At 25.6% G+C, this 20634-nt stretch overlaps 1 protein-coding gene across 3 annotated transcripts in view; it reads right to left on the bottom strand.

Annotated features, from left to right (window-relative positions):
- LOC122498878 overlaps window positions 1–20634 on the bottom strand; it is a 110967-nt gene that overhangs the window by 86376 nt on the left and 3957 nt on the right. For all 3 annotated transcript variants that reach the window (XM_043606869.1, XM_043606871.1, XM_043606870.1), the window contains exon 2: window positions 7160–7272. In XM_043606869.1, coding sequence (XP_043462804.1) covers window positions 7160–7272 — 113 coding nt within the window. The remainder of the gene's footprint in view (window positions 1–7159; window positions 7273–20634) is intronic.

Below are 20634 nucleotides of genomic sequence, written 5' to 3' on the forward strand. Positions count from 1 at the left end.
AATTTACAGAAGATTATGCAATCGACAGCTACCATCTTTCAACAATGATTGTTATAGAAGAGATTATTTTATACACAAACGCAAATTTAATAGAGAACGTGTTGATGATTTCATAATACCACCCGTTATATTCAGCGATTCGCAACCAAACAGGAACCTTGAAAAGGATAAAGAACAATGGGATCATAACATCTCACCTTCTATAAGTGAACTACGACTTGCAACCGAAAGTGAAGAATCCAGCGACAAAATTACCACTCACAGTATAAAAAAGACAGTGGAAGAAGAACAAATAACGGTGTATACGAATCCTATTATAAATAATTCCGATGACAAAGAAGATATTAACATCAGTGAAGAGCTTCCAGAAGAGGAAATGATAAAATTTTGGGACAGTGAAATGTTTGAAGATGATAAAGGAAATAAGGAGGACACTTTACAAAATCCTGATCCAGAAAGAAGCAACTTTACAATGGAGTTAGAGGAGGAAGATCAATTCGAAAACAATACTTGTCCTATTAACGAAGTTTTACAACCAAAAAATGATATTTCAAAATCCAAGGGTAACCATAAACTAAATGAAACAATATTAGATAAAAAAATCAACGAAAAAATTATCGAGAAAAGCGAAGAACTTTTATATATTAACCAGGTCAACATTGAGAATGTCTCATTTATAGATAATTCTCATTCAATAGTAGAACATATGAATTCGGGCAGCCCTACGACAAATTTAAAAAAAGGAAAACCCCCTGGTAAAATCAAATCTATAACTCAAGAACAATTAAGTATCAAAAATGAAGAAGGAAGTAAAGAAGAAGAACTTAGTGTTCAAATATCAAATGCAGATGAAATCATTCCAACAAATACTTATGTTAAGGTGGAAGAATTTATCATAAATAAGATTCCGCCCTCAGGAAAAAGTTTAAATCAAGAAATCTTAGAAATGATAAAATACTATATCTCAGTACACAACAAATTATCAGGAACACATCAAAAATATTTTTGGGATATATTTTTACTTGGCATAAATAAAAAGAATGAAATTATCTACAGATTTGAAGAAAATAAATTACTACAATGTAAAGTGCCAAAAATAGTAGTAACAAAAATTCCCTTCAATAGGTTGGGTATTGGTTGACTATAGAAAAGCTTGATTTTTTTTGTTGTTTGGCTTTTAAATATCATAAACGAACTATATAATAAACACGGGCAAATCATATAATTTAAAAATATGGGTGCATATAACATACAATACATAGTAACATACTACAAGGAAAAAATACATTATAGCTTATTATTTAATTAAATGGGATATAGAATTTAAATAGAATTTTATGGATACTATAAGGGATACATTTAGATTTATTAAATTCTAAGAAAAGTACATAATTAAGCAAATAAATACTTATAAATACAAAACATGCATGTTTTATAAATGTGGGTAAAAATGGGTAAATTTGATTGAATGTCGTTTGTCAGGAAACAATCATCGTATTAAAAATTAACAATATAAGTAAAATTGCTTGTAAATAATTTGCGCTTGTTTCTATAAAAAGGCATGAATTAAACTTCATCAAAACAATAATATTAAAAAAAGGATAAAACTAGATTATTGTAACTCTTAAAATCAAAATTGCCACACCTTCCGTTATTTTACCCTCTTATAAAAATATGGAATTCTATAATTTTCTTAAATAACTATCGAAATTCCAAGCTGACTTACTAATAAAATCAAATGACATTTAAGCTCTAATAAAATTGTGCTTTTGACCTTTTTTAAAAAAAAAATGTAAACGTCCGCAAATAGCATTTTAAAAGTAATATTTAACACAAAATAGCACTAGAGACAACAATCCTCAAAGTTAACAAAGAAAACAGTAAACCTATATGATTAACATTAATCAAAACTCACAATGTAACATTGAACTACTAATATTAACAACATTTTCTAATGACTCAATTACAATAAAAGAAACCCACTCTAATATTCTTTACTATTATTTAAAATTAGATTGAATATTGTCTTTCTCAAACTAAGAAATGGAACTAATTATTTAAAAAAAAATAACTAAGAAAAAATAACTATGCAACTAAAACAATAATAAAGATTAAACCCACCACTAACGATTTCTTTTTTTTTTTAATCAAAATAATGTCCAATTTAATAAATAATAAATATAACTATAGCATAAATACAAAATATATCAAACATATTTTCAAAAAAATTATAATCATGTTTAATTACATTTTACAAAGTTCAATTATTCTAAAAACATTCCATTATATACATATTTAAAAATTTAATCATCATAGAACTAATTCAAAAATAATTTTCAAAAAGTTTGCTTAAAGTTGTTTTTCACATTAAAAAAAAAATAAATTACATTTTTATGCAGAAAATATGTTCTTTCTTGTCACAATACTTGAAATAAGTAAAAAAAAAAATAATTTTCTTAATTTACATGCTAAATGGATTACAGATCGATTTAATAACTGTTGTATGTATAAAACTCAGATGGTATTTTTTTGGAATTTTTCATCCCACTCTACTTTACTATTTTCTTTTAGAAATGGAAATTTAAAAAAAAGTCTTAAGTCCGAATCTCTTATAAATTTAATGACTCACAATAATTAAAGACAACCTAGTAACATAATTTTTATTTTATATAACAAAAATATTTCCATTGTGAATCTTTCAGATTACTTTTATCATTTCCATTTTCCATGTTATTCAATTTTAGCTATGAACCGTTTCTAAAGTAACTTCTTTTAAAATTTATTTAAAAAAAGAAAAGATTTTTTTCTTAAATCTAGAGTTTATAGTTAAATTTAAAAAAATTCTAATCATTAAAAATCCTTTAAGTAAATATGGAAATAAAATTTTTTTTTTTAAATAATTCAGTTTTTTTAATTGAACTTTTTTTTAAAAAATAATTCTGCAGAGTTATAGTCGAAAAGTATAACAGAAATTTGGATTTTCAAGGATTTCAATTTGAAATTTTTGCAAAGTCTAATTTTTTTTAAGATCCACGCTTTAATACTTGTAATGTGCAATTATTATTTTCAATTGTAACTAAAATTAACTCTTGAATTGATTTTATTAGAAGCTTCTACCGCAGTACTATTCATAAATACAAAAATAAATATTTGAAATTAAATATAGAGAAAATGCTTAAAATTAGGTGTACGAACTTGGTTACGCGACACCAGATCGGGTTACACTTCAGGTGACCAGGTCAGTAGGATATAAACATTGAAAGAAATGCCTGAATAGACAATTAAAATGTCTCATTCACTTTTATGTAATTTAAATGAAAAATATATATTTCTTATTATTTCTCGTTCTCTAAAAATTATAGCTGATAAATTTAAAATAATATTTTAACAAAATAAATAATCAAAATATGCACAATGTCTAAGAAACAAAATTATAACACATAAAACAATAAAAGCAATCTCAGCATTTTATTATACTTCGAAAATTAGGATACAAAACTTTTATCCAAACATTCAATTGAGTCAAATAGATAATTGAAAATTGGCACGACATTTGAATTAAAATTTCGAAACCTCAAATTCTATTTAAAATTTTAAAATAAAAAAAGAAATGTTTAAATATTACAACATTATTAAATACTTAAATTTGTAACAAAATAATTTTTCATAAAAAAAGTAAAAAGTCCTTAATTTAAATTTATCATAAGCAAATTCTTTTCATAAAATGTATCAAGTACACTATAGGAAAAATTAAAAAAAAGCAAATTATTTTTATTTACAATAAAGTTCTCCTAAAAAAGGAAAGTTAAAGATAAAACCGTTTAACAAAGCGTAATTAAAATTTGCCTCTATTTAAGAAGTTTTTCTATTAGTAAACCTATAAAGCTGTCAAGGGACGACAGCACATAAAAAGGGGGGTATAGGGGTAGAAAATCAGAAATTTTCAATTTTTTATGCACCATGTATGCATAAATTTTATTAATTATTGCTTGTCAATTTTTTTAAATAATTTTCTGCAAAACTTATATTAAAGAAACAATGTCAGCCAATAAAAATTAACATTATTTCTTTAAAATTTTGCAATATTCTGAACCGACACAAATCATCGAAGCATGTTTAGATTTTCGTTTTTTATAAACTTATTTAAAATTTCATCAATGTAAGTTTAATTAATAAAACATATTTTTTTGTTTAAAAAATTTTTTTTTAATATAAAATTTAATATAAATTTAAAATCTATCATTGTTATTATACCAAATCAAAAATTAGTGACATATAGGTTATTTTGTAAAAGTAATTTCATGTAGATGTACCAAATTTCAGATTATTTAATATAAAAAAAAAGTAATTCTTTAAGACAAATAAAAAGCATGAAATAACTTAACTTTGTTTTCATTTAAAAAATATAGAAAGAATAAATCATACAACAAATAAAACTTTGTAATCTACGCAACAAATTTCCTTAAAAAAAAAAAGCAAAAAATATCTTCAGAAGATGAACAATTCTTTATAAACAAAAAAGACGAATTAAAAATTGTATTAAAATTTAAACAAAATGTTACAATAAATTCAATTTTTGACATTGTGAAATCATTTCATTATAAAATATATATTCTATGTATTATACGTTTAAAATACGAAATAATTGTAGCATGAATAATAATTTATAATAATTTTTTTTAATATTTAAAAAAAATCAGACATCACCAATTAAATTATTTAAATTTTTTTGTAGAAAGAAACATCATTGTACACCGAAACAAGACAAATAAAATCTAGCCTGGTAAAAATGCAATAATATATCAGTAAGTAAAGTAAGTTTTAGGTTTTTAGTAACTCAATTTAAAAAAAAAGCAAGTTTAAAATCACATATTCAAGCGCATTTTTTTCCATGCTCGATCTTAATGATTTAAAATACAAAGTTACTTGTCATTAAACAACGAAAAAATTTCCGACTATTATTATTATTATTATGAATAAAACAAAAGCAAACTTCATTTATTTAAAAATCTTCCTAAAACAAAAAAGAGAGGAAACGAATTTTTGAGATAAAATTACAACTAAAAGTTTGCCTCTGTTTAAAAACCATTATTTTCAGCTAAACCAACAACTTAAATATTGTAAAACCATTGAAAGGAGGATTATATGTAAATCTCACAAAATTATATGTTCAATATAAAGCTGCCAAGGGACGTCAGCCAGAAAAAGGGGGGTATTTGTTACGTATGAAATCGTAACGATTTTTAATTTTTTTATTAATTAAAAATTATTTATATTATATAGCTTCATAAAAATTGGGAATCTTGTAATTAGGTTAAGCACACATAATCACAAACCTTAAAGGACAGACAAAACAACTCAGCATTGATACAAGATTATTAATTTTAATTCTATAAAATTAGTAACCCTTATTAAATTTCTTTGGTTTCATTAGTATTTGGATATTGAAATTATATAGAATTATTACAAAAGTCACGGACAACACCCATATTTCGAAATAAAATTTATTAATTTTGAAAGAGTCATTTTCCAATGAAAGACTCTAAATGTATTGGTTTAAATACAAAGAAAAGTAAAATACATATTAAAGGTATAGTGGATTTAGATCATTGAACAAGTGTTGGCCAACTTATGGAATTTGCAAGCTTGTGAAAAGCTTGCCTGGCAACAAATAAGTTCAATGAGCTGTGTGCAACAGCCTCCCCACTATTAGCGTTGTTATGAAATTTCAAGGTGTGATCCGTGATTTCGATCGATTTAACGATTGAGTTTGACTTGGTTCCTCCCGCAACAAAGTTGTGTATATTTACTTTGTTGTTCGCGGGAATTGAGAGTTTTTTTTTGATTATATAAAATAATATATATATATTTTGTGAAGTTTCTTGAGATATTTCCATTTTTTTTAACTGATATTTCGAGTTTGTTTTATGCATTATTTGATAAAATTCAATTTGTATTAAAGGTGATTAATTAAAGAGATACGCGGAATTAAAATAGAAGTAAAAGAGATCAATTGAATAAAATTTAAGTACGGTGACCCCGATTCTTAAATATTTGTTCAATCATACAAAATCAGTGAATATAGAAAAAGGAATTTATTTTTCATTGTGGAATTTTCAAATAATATAAATATATAAAAAGTGATATCTAAATAAGAAGGCGACCAAGGAAATAAATTGGAATATTGAAATATTAATCACAAACAGGTGTATACTAAACGTTTCACCAGAGGAAGTAAACGGATACTTTTCTGAAATAAGTTAAACGTAATAAAATTGTTCTGGTGAGTTGAATTAATACTGTCCAACATACTACACACTCTATACAACTACACAGTCATCTTGATTTGCTTGATATTGCGCATAAAAAATAGATTATCATTATTAATTTGTAATTAATAATAAACATATACAATCGGGAATGTCAGTCTGTTTAAGATAATATACAATATTTTTATAATAAACCATATATTATTTTAACTGTATGGAAAGCTGTTTTATTGCAATCTTACACCTGTTACAATATACCTTTTTATTTACATTCGTATAAATACCGTCTAACCGGAGCCATTGAATAATAGTGGACTTAAGAAAAGGATCCACTACCTCGAAATATTTTTATTCCGAAGGGCAATACGTTTACTTTGAGATATTTGATTATTGATTTGTTTTGCTCTTTGATTTGAAGAAAGTAATCTTTCAATATATCAAAAGCGGAATTTGTTTGAAATAAGATTTATTAAATTATTAAATAAATAATTAAATTCATATCTAACAAATTCTATTGAAAAATTGTTTTTTTGGAAAAAATGTTAAAGTAGTAGATATTGAAAATATAATTTAATTGAGTAAAATTTTTGGAAAATAATTTAATCGTTTGAAGGAATTTTATTAAAATTTTTCAGAATAATTTTTTTATTTCAACTATTAGCGAATTTAAAGTAGTGCAAATTTTCAAAGGCAAAAAGAAAAAAGTATCTTTTAGTGGAATTGATCCAAAAAAAGTATCCATAAAAAAAGTAGTAAATAGTAAGTTTTAGTAGATAAGTACAAAGTCTAAAAATTGTTTAATATTTTTTGTTTTGAAGATAAGGAAAAGTTTCTTGACGCTTAACGTCGACGCTAAATAATTTAATATTCGAACTGAAAAATAGACTTACCGCCATGTCCTCGCTTCTGTAGGCAGTGAGAGTTTGTTCGTCCTGCAGGAGAACGCAATAGCAGGGTTCCCAGCATGCTTCGGCTGATGCATCACCAACACAACAATCTGCCTCTGTAAAAAGAAAATTTTTCCTCTTATTCACTTTTTTTTCATCAGAAGATGGGTAAATTTTACTGTAATTTTCGAAAATGAAATTAAAGAGCTTAAAACGTTTAATTGTACTGGACTAAAGCTGATTAGTTAATTGCGAAATTCCCAGTGGACGAGATTCGGAAAGAAAATTACCATAAGTTAAACTCGTAGCGTAGGATTCGTTACAACTGTTCACTATACCGTTTTAGGGGGATTCGAATGCAAATCACGTTCTCGTAGTAATACGTGCCTATTTGTTTTTTAGAATTCTTTTTTTCAAATACCATCGTAAGAAGTTTTTAAAATTCTAAAATGTAACCAGAAAGCAAAAAAAAAAAAATTGACAATCATCATTGTTAACCAACCAATAACTGGATGTGAATAAAAAATAAAATTTCCACCCGAAATAAATATATAAATTTACATGTAAATAAAAAAATAGTTTGGAATTCATAATAAGTACCTGCTATTAAAAACAATCGGGACTAATTGAAAATGAGAATAATCTGAGGCAAAACAATAAAAAAAAAAATTCCTCTCGATTGTGATTTTAAAGCGAGTCAATTAAAAGAAGTGGAAATACAAAGATGTAGATATCCAAGAAACTCTTCGAATTTACTGAAATGCTCCCACGCGTTGATTTATATCTCCTTTTCCTTATTTTGCGCGTCTATTATATTTCTCCATACTGCATCTTCGTCATGAATCAGGGAACCTTGATTGCCGGTCATTCCTCATCGTGTTTTTATACTGCCGAGAGAGAGAAAGATAGGCAAACGAAGAAGAAAATAAATGCAAAAAGAGAAAAAAAAAAAGTAACCAATACCCCTATACATATACATATATGAAGGGAAAAGACAATTGCAAGCATTGAAAAACGAGTATGGTAAACAATGCACAATGCACATTGACACGATACCACGTTCGAGTCGTCGATTACGGTTGACTATTGAAAATCGAACGCAAAGCTTTTATTTTTTTTTGAAATTGATTTCTCAAGGGGTATCAGTTTTGTGCAAAAGATTTCTAAATGGTTGTGTTTTTTGTATTTTCTGAAATAATCTAGATGTTCGGTTTGAATAATAGGGGAATGACTGGTGCTTTAATATCTTGTAGTCAAATGATACTTAAAAATTAATTTATGCATCATTGGATGTATTAATTTAATTGAAGCATCGATTGATTCATTAATTTAATTGAAGCATCAATTGATGTATTAATTTAATTAAAGCATCAATTAATGCATTAATTTGATTCAAGCATTAATATAATTCAATGCTGGAACATCTTAATTAAATGCTACATCTTCAATAAATGGGTCAAAATTTTAATAAAATGATACAAGTGCAAAATTAATTGATGCAACATTTTAATTAACTGTTAAAGCAACTTTATTATAGAATAAAAAATGACTAATGGAACATCTTTATTAAATGCTACAACATTAAAATTACCTGATGCAAAACCTTAATTAAATGTTGTAACAACTTCATCGAATGCTGCACCATTTCAATCAAATGCTGTACAATTTTAATCAAATACTGCAACTACAAAATTAATTGATACAACATCAAAATTAACAGATGTAGCATCTGAAGTAGCTACAGCATCAAAATAAACTGTTGCTATATCTTAATTAAGTGATACAACTTAAAAATTAACTGATACAACATTAAAATTAACTGATGTAGCATTGTAACTAAATGCTACAGCATGAAAATTAACTGCATCTTAATTAAACAATGCAGCTTTAAAATTAACTGATACCACATCTTAATTAAATGATACAGCATCTTAATTAAATGCTACAACATTTTAAACAAATGCTACAATACTTAAGAAAATGCTGCACAATTTTAATCAAATACTGCAACTGCAAAATTAATTGATACAACATCAAAATTAACAGATGTAGCATTTGAAGTAAATGCTACAGCATCATAATAATATGTTGCAACATCTTTATCAAAGGGTACAACACCAAAAGTACTTTATGCAGCATCATAATTAAATTATTCAAGATCAAAATTAAGTAATTAACTGATGCAGTATCTTAATCATGTCGATTAATATTTGAATCAAATAGTACAAAATTAATTCCTAAATATATTTATTTAGATAAACAGTAATATAGTAAACAGTAATTTACTAAGTATACAGTACAGTACTATACAGTATAGTAGTAATAAATATTGTTCGAAGGAAGAAATGCTACAATATTTCAATCAAGTGGAGCACTTAAATAAAGCAGCATCTGAATAAGTATCACGAAAATAAAAAGTTTTATTAGCTTTAATAGAAGGAAGCCAAATATAATATCACATAATCCATGGAATTCGTGTGTTAATAGCTTTTGCAATCTCAAATAATGATAAATAACGCTCCCACGCGTGTGTATTTACAAGGTGAGTATGATCTACGGAGAAAGCATTACGAAGGTTAAGGTTACGAGGACACCTTTTCTGAGAATATCTAATAGTCTCTCGTGAGGTTACACGAGATTGTCGAGGTCGAGGCTCCTCTATAGAAAGGTGATCGCTCTCCAAGATGTGTGCTACGCAAAACAAGACCATCAAATTTTATATCTGGAGAAAATCCACAATAATAACTTTAATCATTCTTCTATTTCCATATGCAACATATTCCACTAAAATATTATGAATTCAAGCAAAATAGTGAATTTAAATTCATTTCAATGATAATAATAACCAATAGTAAATAAATAATAATGACGAAAAGTAATAAATTTATGGGAAAAATAATAAAATTCAAGTAAAATAATAAAATCGAGTGAGGAAAAACATGACAGTAAATTATAAAAATTAGGTTAAACAAGTAAATTATTAGCAATCGTTTTTACATTATCCACAAGGAATATTCCATTTTTCATACCTACAATTCTACTGAATTCTACCAAACATAAATTTTTCTACGACTCTAAATCTTGAGAGTAAAGAATGGGTTTAATCTCTATGATAAATGTTTCCTTCACGAAGGGTAGAAAGAAAATCGATACGCGTGTTTGTGAAACCAATGTTCAAAATAGGGGAATAAAACCCGTAAACAATAAAAATAGAATAAAAATAAAAGAACCGTATTTGACAATTTTTTCTTTTTATCTCTCGTTTCGCTTTTTAACAAGAAAGAATATTAGAATCCACGAACCACAAGCGCATTAACAATAAAGTTCACTTCTCCTTTCCTTTGTCCTTTGATTGCCCTCCTAATACCTTCCAATTTTATCTGCCATCCTTTATATACCTTATTCTCAATAAAAGTTGTGGAAACTAAGAGAATTATTAATCTCCTACTTTTCTGAATAAAGCGAAAAGGAAACATTAATTTTTCGAAAGAAATTACAAATTAAAATGGCAAAGAAAAATAAAAATAGAGGGGAATAAAATAAGTAAATAAATCAGTAAATAAATCAGTAAAAAATAAGTAAAGAAATAAGTAAAGAAAAATAAATAAAGAGAAATAAAAGTCAATTGAAAGAAAACGTTGAGTTTATTATTTTCAGGGTAAGTTACCTAAGGAGAAGAATATTTACCTCCAATGAGAATTTTTCTACAATGCATGGTAAATAATTTTTCCCCTTCATTCTTAAAAATGTCCTTTCCTCCTCGAGAAAAGGGGGATCATTTCTTTAAGGTAGAAGAATAAAACGAATCTTTCCATTGTCGGCGAAGTGCACTTGCCACTGAATATTTATGTTAAAATTGTTGTCGTGCAAGTGAATTTTTTTAAATTTCTTATTACTTTGCAATAAAGGGTAGAGAAGATGGGACGGTATTGGAATACTTGGAAAACTATTCTCTCTATAAATATATTCACTTTGAAGGTACTTCCATACTTTTCAACATTCCCTGACTACCATATTCTGTGTACACACTTCTTCAAGTTCTATGTCACCACCTCGAGAGACTCATATACTTTCACCTTGGGGTATAATAAATTTCAATTTACAAACTACCAGGTACTTGCGCGCACTCACCTCAAAAAGAAATCTTCCCGCGTACCACTATTTATTACCCCAAAAAAAAGATGGCACTACAAAAATCAAAAAGCGAAAAAAATCTTTCGAACATTTCAAACATTTCTTTTTGGATTTTAGATTGATGAATCTAAAATACAAAAAGAAATGTTTGTACTACAGACTTTAAGATTGTCCAAAAACAAATTCTCCATTTGCATTAATCTAAAATCCAAAAAGAAATACAAGAAATAAATTCTTAAAAATGAAGTTGTGAAAGATAACGAAACGGTCCTCTAAAGAATCTTCTTTTGTTGTAGAAAGAAATCTTGGCACTTGTTTCTTCCCCTTGAGGTAATTGTCCTGTCCACGTGTGGTCGCATTTACGTGATGTGACGAAGTATAAAAAGAATAAGGAGAATTATAAAGAAGAAGAAGAAGCTTTTGTGAAAAATGGGAGAGAGAGAAAAAAAGATATGGTAACTGTGTGATATGTGTTTGGTAGAAGAAGAAGAAGAGAAGGAAGCGGCAAGTTTCTGAAGGATGACAGGTGAGAGGTCTTCCAGGTGAGGATGCTCCAAGAGTTGTCTTAAGCTCCAATCTCCACAAGTGACTCCAAAGCTCGAGCCAAGTCCTCATTAGACACAAGCCGAAGCCGGCCAGTTCATTACCGGTGATCTTATCATGGACTCATTCTTTGCCAAACCCTTTCAACATTCTCGTTCCGCGTGCAGCCCTCTGCCTTTTCAGCAACACAGTCGAGACCAGCCAGGGAATTACATATTCAGACAAATTTGTCACCTTTTGTGTGTATCTGCATCGGTATCTGTACTGATTCGTCATTTTTGTTTTTTGGTTCTTTTTTGTATCGGAGTCTGGTTCTTTATTTTTATTTGCATCATAAATGCAACAATTGTAGGCATTCATCTTTTTGGGCATTTGTATTTCTAGTTGTACCATGTTGTTGTCAAATTAATTCAGCTTTTCCAGAATTGGCCTGATAAATCGAAGCCATAAAAAAAGAAGAAGAAGAAGAAGAAGAATTCAGCTTTTCTTTAAGCATTTACTTCTGCATTTGTAGTTTCAGTTCGATCTGCATTTGTTTTAATAAATGCTTCTGTTCTTGTAGTAATAGTTGTACCATGTTGTCTTCTATTTCTGGTTATATCAGTATCTCTTTTTGCATTCAGTTTCAGTTGTATCATATTCGTCTGCATTTAAATCTGAATTAGTTTCTGTATTCGATTCTTCATCTGGTTCTGCATCTGGTTCTGTGTTCGATTCTCCATCTGACTCTGCATTTGATTCTACATCTGCTTCTAATTCTGTATCAGATTCTGAATCTGCTTTTAATTTAGTGTCAGCTTCTAAAACTAATTCTGTTTCCGCATCTGTGGTTTCAGTTCTATCTTCTTAATTTGTATTTTGATTCCTTATTTACCTCTGTAACTATTATAGTCAAAAAGTAAATAACCAAAAAACGTCCGTCTACATTGAAAAAATTTCAGGAAACATTCCAAAAAGGCAAGTACAGTTTGTACATAACCAATTTCCTCAATTCAAAATCTGCATTTGTTTGTCCTAGTGAATACAAAAATACCCCTTACATCAAAGCATTTTCAACAATAACCAACATTTTCTGTACTCGATATAAATCTACAATTATCCATTTATGTACACCACCGCATTAACCACTTGAGTAAAACCACAAATTGTATTTAAATAAAAAAAAAACTATCTATCTAAAGGAAAGTTACGAGACACTGACCACTTATACGTTACACTTGAATGAAAAAAAAACATTATTAATTTACATATATTTTACATAAGACTGGAAAACAGGAAATTATATTAACGACTAAAACTCGTACTTCTATATACAAACTTGTACTCTTGAATTTGCCTCTCAACTATACACTGCAACTTGTATGACGTGAATTACAAAAACTGAATTCCCTATTCTCTCTACATGTTGACTAGCAATTACGCTTGAAGCGTTAGTTTTCTCACAAAGTTGCGAGATATAATATTAATAACAGTCAAGTGGAATATAAATTCTAGCGTCACTCTCTCAACGTTTCAAAACTATTATACAAGCTTTCCCCCCGTGTTGAGACACGACAGTTCAGTGGCTTATTGATATATTGATTAATTTAACCACTGCGCTTTAAATAATAAAAATATTCAGTCTCTTCCATCTGCGAATATGTTAACACAGGCATTTTTAAAATATTCAACATTCAAAATCTTTAAGCAAATATTTTAAACATCTATCAAAAAAAAAATTTCTACATGTAAAATATATTTTCTAATATTAAATTATCAATTTTATCAATTATCGAATTATGTCAGTTGGCTTTTTCCCCCCCTTTTCTGCAGCACTCTCTTCCTCCGATAACTGACCTAGATTGGTAAATAAATGTTTGTCGATAATTTGTCCCGGTAAAGAAAACGTCAGTCTTACGAATGAAGACGAGCATTTGAAGCCTGAAAATGACAGTTAATTACAGCTTACGAGAAAATAGCCCTTAAACAATTTTAAAAAAAAGAATACCTTGAGAGGATGGTTTCTTGTTGATTTTAACAAGCTGTCATATCCATGGCTTCATTTGTAAATAAAGTGTTTACATAACGCCTAAACTAACTTCCAGCTTAGCTCGCAGAAAATTCAACTTTTCATTAGAAGAACATTCATGAAAAAAAAAAAACAATTCTCAGCAATAAAAGTGTGCAGTGTTTTTGGGATGGGCACACGGAATTGCAATTAAGGAAGTAATTTGACAAACGTTGTCAAATGTCACGAATTTGCAAACTCGAGAGAGAGAGAGAGAGAGAAAATGGTGCAAGTTTTGTCTCGAAATTCGCTCCACTACATTTGCTTTTCAGAAGGTGTTACCTGGGCTGAAACAGAGATGAGTCGGGGACCTTAATCCCAACAATTTCCGGTTGCTAATGGCCACACTATTCCCATGCGATGTTCATTTCGAATAATGAATTCTCAGTGTTGCTGTTGTTGCTGTTGATGTTGTAGTCATCACATACAACCAACATTGCTTACAAACACACCCCTCCACGCTGCTCCAATCTCTCTAAACCCCCTCTTCGAAATATACATTCCGAAATCCCATCAAACTTAATGAGATGAGAGCCGTCTTATAGAGCGACGGAAAACTAATCACTGGAAATTTTCACCTTACAGTGAAAAATACACTCGAACCACAACCAGTGAAAGTATTTAAAAATATACGGACATTGCGGACTAAAAAATGAAAAATTACGGAACAATTACTGACAAAAATAAAACCACTCCGAAGCAAATAAGAAAAATAAATGAAAATAAAAAAAATCAAAATTTACATAAAACTATAAATTAAATTTTTTCATAACCATAAAAACTATGAAGATATAGGTCACTCCGAGTCAATAAATCAATTAATTTTCGAAAAAGTTCTTTGACAATTTTCAAATCCATTTGTTTGTAATATTTAATTTTAAGAATTTTAATTATTCGTAAATTCTTCAATTAAATATATATTAGAAAATAAAAACTTCTAATAATATAAAAAAAATTCAATTAAGCTAATTCAAAAAAATTAATTTCAAAATTCATGCTATATTTCTTTTAATATTCAATTGTTATTTAAAATTTTAACTGAAATTCATTTTCAAATTTTTTTTTTTATAATTGAATGTTTCTTAAAATTGAATTCTCATAAATTTTTATCAACAAATTTATTAAATAATTGTATTCTTTTGACAAATTTTAATTAAATTGTTAAGAATAATTACATTTTTCGAGAAATTCGATTAAAATTGTCTTAAAAATAATTGAAATTCTACAATGAGTTTTATTATTTATGAAAATAAGTGAATTATTGCGAAGAATTTTATGAAAAAGTTTCAATTGATTATCAAAAACTGTAATAAAATTCATTGAAAAAATATCAATTATTTTGAAAAATTTTTCTTAATTCAATAATTTGTATATGTATCTATTATTTTAATAAAAATTCCCAAAAGAATTCAATTTTATTTAATAACAATTTTGACAAAGTTCAACACGAATATTCAATTATTTTCTAAAATAATTAAAAAATTTCACAGGAATTCAATTTCAAGCAATAAAAATTTCATTATTCAAGCAATAAGAAAATTTTTAAAAATAATTAAATTCTAGCAGAAAATTCTATTGAAATTGTAATTAAAAATAATTGAATTCTTGCAAAGAATTTTACAACTTAAGAAAATTCATTTTTAAATCAATTTTTATTGAAGAATTCTACTAAAATTCAATTATTTAAAAATAAATGCAAAAATAAATAATTTATTGAATAATTGCAATATTTCTTAAAATTGAATTCTCATAAAGAATTTTATAAAAAAAATGTTTAAATAATTGAATTTTCTGGACAAATTTTAATAAAATTTTTAAGAATAATTTTATTTTTCGGAAATTTGATTAAAATTTTATTAAAAATAATAAAATAATTGATATTCTGCGATGAGTTTTATTATTTATGAAAATAATTAAATTTCTGCAAAAAAATTTCTTGCCCTTAAATTGAATAAATGCAATAATTTGTAACTTCTTAAAAATTAAATTTTTTTTAGTGTTTTTAACGAAAATTCTTCGTTAAATTGATAGATTATCAAAAAAGTTCTTTGTCAAATAATTTTAAAAAAATTTAATTAAACTTCTTAAAAAAAATTCATTTCAAATTTTTATTATTTTTAAAAATTTTTGCTATATTTCTTTAAATATTGAATTATTATCTAAAATTTTAACTGAAATTCATTTTAGAATAAATTTCTATTAGACAACTACTAGAATTCAATTATTTAAATACAAAAAAAAATTTAGTGAATATTTGAATGTTTCTTAAAATTGAATTCTTATAAAGAATTTAATCAACAAATTTTTAAATATTTGAATTCTTTTGACGAATTTTAATAAAAATTTTAAGAATAATTACATTTTCTGAAAAATTGGATTAAAATTTTATTAAAAATAATTAAAATTCTGCGATGAGTTTTTTATTTATAAAAAAAATTGAATTTCTAAAAAGAATTTTATTATGAACAAAAAGAATTGAATCCCTGTAAAAATGTTATTATTTATGAAGATAATTGAATTATTGCAAAGAAATTTATAAAAAATTTGTAAATAATTAAATTTCTGTGAAATTTTTATTATTTTATGAAAATAATTATAAATGTTTAAGTAGAAATTTATTTAAATAATTTTTAAATAATTGAATTTTCTTGGAAAATTTGATTAAAATAGTAGATATTGAAAATCATTGAATTGAGGAAAATTTTTGAAAATAATTGTAATTTTGACAAGAATTTTATTAAAATTTTTGAAATTATTGAATTTCAGAGAAGAATTTTATTAATTTCTACAGATAATTGAAATTTTGAAGAGAAATTTTTTTTAATTTTTAAACATAATTGAATTTTTGAGAAGAATTTTATTATTTATGAAAATAATTGATTCTCTTGTAAAAAATTTTATTATTTTTGAAAATTGAAATATTGCGAATAAATTTTTTTTTAAATTTACAAATAATTGAATTCCTGTAAAATTTTTATTATTTATGAAATTAAATTAATTATCTGCGTAGAATTTTATTTAAAAAAGTTTGAAATAATTGAATTTCGGAGAAGAATTTCATTATATATAAAGTTAATTAAAATTTTGACTACAATTTAAAAAAATTTTTCAACATAATTGAATTTCTGACAATGAGAAGAATATCTTATTATTTATGCAAATAATTGAATCTCAAGCTAAATTTTATTATTTACGAAAATAATTGAATTATGTGCGAAGAAATTTATAAAAAAAAACTTGTAAATAATTGAATTCCTGTGAAATTTTTATTATTTTATGAAAATAATTTAATTTATTTTAGAAAATTGTATTGAAATAGTAGATATTGAATTTCTAAACTGATCAATAAAAAAATACACCAAAAAATGTCCATTACTGTAAAATTTTGCTCATTCTTATATTTTTGAATCGAGGAACAAATAAAAAAATGTTCTTCAAAAACAGAAAGCAACTGTGTGGATTTGAAAATTATTTGAAAATAAATGTTTTTACCGGGAAATTAACAACGCGAGGAATACAAATTAAAAAATGGAAAAATCAGTCAAAGTACATCTTCAAGATTGTATGGAATACAGATGTTACAAAATATTCTTAACCATGTTTATGTCAAGAGGCAATGTGGTAATAAATCAAGGCCACTTAATTCAACTGCAGGTGTTACGAAACTCGATTTTCTAGTAACATAACTTGATATTCAGTGTCGAGCACCTGGTAAAATGTCACTGATTATTATCATATCCCATAAATAGGACAAATATTTCGTAAAATTATATCAAACTAATTTTCCTCTAACTTTCAATAAATAATTTTAAAGTCACTAACACAAATTATTGAGATCATGTACTGCAAATTATTACTCAACTATTTAACATTCAAAACTACCAACAAAGGTAATTTATTTATGCTTATATGTAATATACAATTCATGTATTTCATTATTACTATTATTATTTTTATTATTATTATTATTATTATTACTATTTTTTTTTTTTTTGCTCAGGGACTTTTGGGAAATCTGCCTACAGATACCTTGGATTATTATTATTATTATTATTATTATTATTATTATTATTATTATTATTATTATTATTGTTATTATTATTATTATTAGTATTATATATAATTTATTTTCTTAACCTATAATTTTTTTCTTACCTATAAATTAATAACTACAATTAAATAATTATAATATATAAAATTATAATCAATCACAATTTGATATCCTTAGAAAAACTGTGATAAAATAATATTTGAAGTTAATATAAAATTAATCTAATTGTAATTAATACTATAAAATAATTAAATAACTACAAATTTTTATAAATTATTATTTGAATCAACAAATTGATGTAGAGAGAACAGGGGGGTGGATAAAAATTCACGTTAATAAACATTTTTATAAAATAAATTTGCGTTCGATTAAAATTAAAATAATTACGAAATTTAGATAATTTCGATCCTATAAATAAAGATTAAACCTTAAATTTTTGATAAATTATATAATTTAAATAAAACTGAAATTTTGATAATTACATCTTGAATAAAAGATTAAAATTTGAATAATTATTGAATTTTACCAATGAAGGTTGTAAAAATTAAAAAAAAAAAATTTTAAATAGAGAAAATTGTAAATTTGATTGTTTATGTAAATAAAAAAAATAATTCACGAGTAATTAGATTGTCTGAATATAAAAGTCGAATAAAATAGTATGGGACAAGGAAAACAGGATATCGTGTGTCTATCAGCCTTTCGACGTTGTACCAACACCTTCATTGTTATTCAAAGAATTCAGCTCGTATATGTATTTGCTATTTCAGGATATAAGTTAGAAAAGTAAATCTTTAAACTGGGTCGAACGCAAAATACATATATTTATATCAAATGAAAATATTTATTTTTAATCAACACCCTGATCGATTTATGAAACTGTAAATAATATGCAAAATTTCTGTTTCAAAATTTAGTTTCAAATTCCACACCTTTTATCAAAATTTTTGCCTCTAAAGAATGAAAGTTTATTTTCTTTCTTTCTTTTTGTTAATTTAATTTTATTTTTATTCCTCTATTTTATTAAATAATTTTATTTATTATTTTATTTTATTATACAAAAATTATACAAAAATTTTATTCTTTCTTCACTTTTATTTCGTTCCAGTGATTCAAAAACAAACATTTTTGAATCAATGGGATTTTTATTCCGTTCCATTGATTCAAAAATGTTTGTTTTTGAATTTCTTTTATTGATTCAATAAAAAAATTATTTTCAAAAATTTTCCCAGAATTTTTCACGAAACATTGTCAACTAAATAAAATTAAAATTATTTAAAAAATTATTTTAAAAAATTAAAAAAAAATGTAAAAAATTATTTATTTTTTTCATTGACTCAATAAAAAATTATTTATTTTTTCTCATTGATTCAATAAAAAATCATTGATTTTTTTTCATTGACTCAATAAAACATGATTTATTTTTTCTCATTGATTCAATAAAAAATTATTGATTTTTTTTCATTGACTCAATAAAAAATGATTTATTTTTATTATTGATTCAAAAATATGTCAAAAATAAACGTTTTTGAATTTATAGAACAGAGTAAAAATAAAGAAACGGAGAAAAAGAGGGGAAAAGATCAGAAAAAATAAAAACAAAGAAAAGAAGAAATAGAGGAAAAAGAAAAAAAAATAAAGAAAAGAAGAAAAAAAGGAAGAAGAGAAAAATAAAGAAAAGAAGGAGCGGAATAAATTCGAATAATTGAAGAAAATTTTCAACTTGACAAAAAAAAGTAGAAGGAGAGTGAATAATTTTCTTTTTTGTCTAGAGGGTAGTGTAAAAGAGAAAAAGAAAAATTGTTAGATGTTGATCCAAGTGGTATTAAAGAACGAGAGTCTACGTACATAAATTTATTACAAGATTACCCGCAATAGGTGCCAACAAGCTCGAGGGCATTACGTGAAAAAAAAAAAATATCGAATAAAAATTCCGATTTTCCGCATCCAAACGAGCTGCGCACTTAAGATCAGCTGTATTTTTATCTTGCAAATTATCGAGATTATTTCTAATTCAAACCAAAGTCGCCTACATTTATTATTAATATTTCTTTTTTTAATGTTGGTCTTAAACTTTTTTTTTTTTTTTAAACAACTTTTCATTCTAACTCAAAGAGAGAAGAAAATTTTACAAGCATAGTACAATCACCATAAAATTATATGTCAATTAAAATGAAGAGGGGAAAAAACAAGAAGAAAAAAAGAGAACGGAAAAAAATGAATTGAAAGAAGAATTGAAAGAAAATAAATGGAAAAAGAAAAGAAGAACAAAAAAAAGAAAATAAATGGAAAAGGAAAAGAACAAGAAAAAAAATGCAAAAGAATTTTTAAATGCAAAAGAAAAAAAAACAAAGGAGAACAGAAAAAGAAAAAATAAATAAAGAATCAGAAAGTAATAAAACAATGAATAAAATTTAAAAAGCAAAAATAAAACAACGATAAAACGTGTATAAGAAAATTCTAATGATATGAAAATGTTTCTCTCCGCATATAATACATCTTTAAAGTTTATCATGAATAGATGTATTATTTCTCATCCGCACGTTATATAACTCATTCGTATTGGTTTCTTTTTCATCTTATTGTGATATACACGTAAGAAGCAATAAATTTCAAATAAATATATTCTTCTCATCGGAGATCGCCACACCTTGTGCTGTATTGGGCATTGTATGTTAATCCAATCGTGTGGTCCATCGAAAAATA

The sequence above is a fragment of the Leptopilina heterotoma genome, unplaced genomic scaffold, assembly GCF_015476425.1.
Source record: "Leptopilina heterotoma isolate Lh14 unplaced genomic scaffold, ASM1547642v1 Lhet_160, whole genome shotgun sequence".
Taxonomy (NCBI): domain Eukaryota; kingdom Metazoa; phylum Arthropoda; class Insecta; order Hymenoptera; family Figitidae; genus Leptopilina; species Leptopilina heterotoma.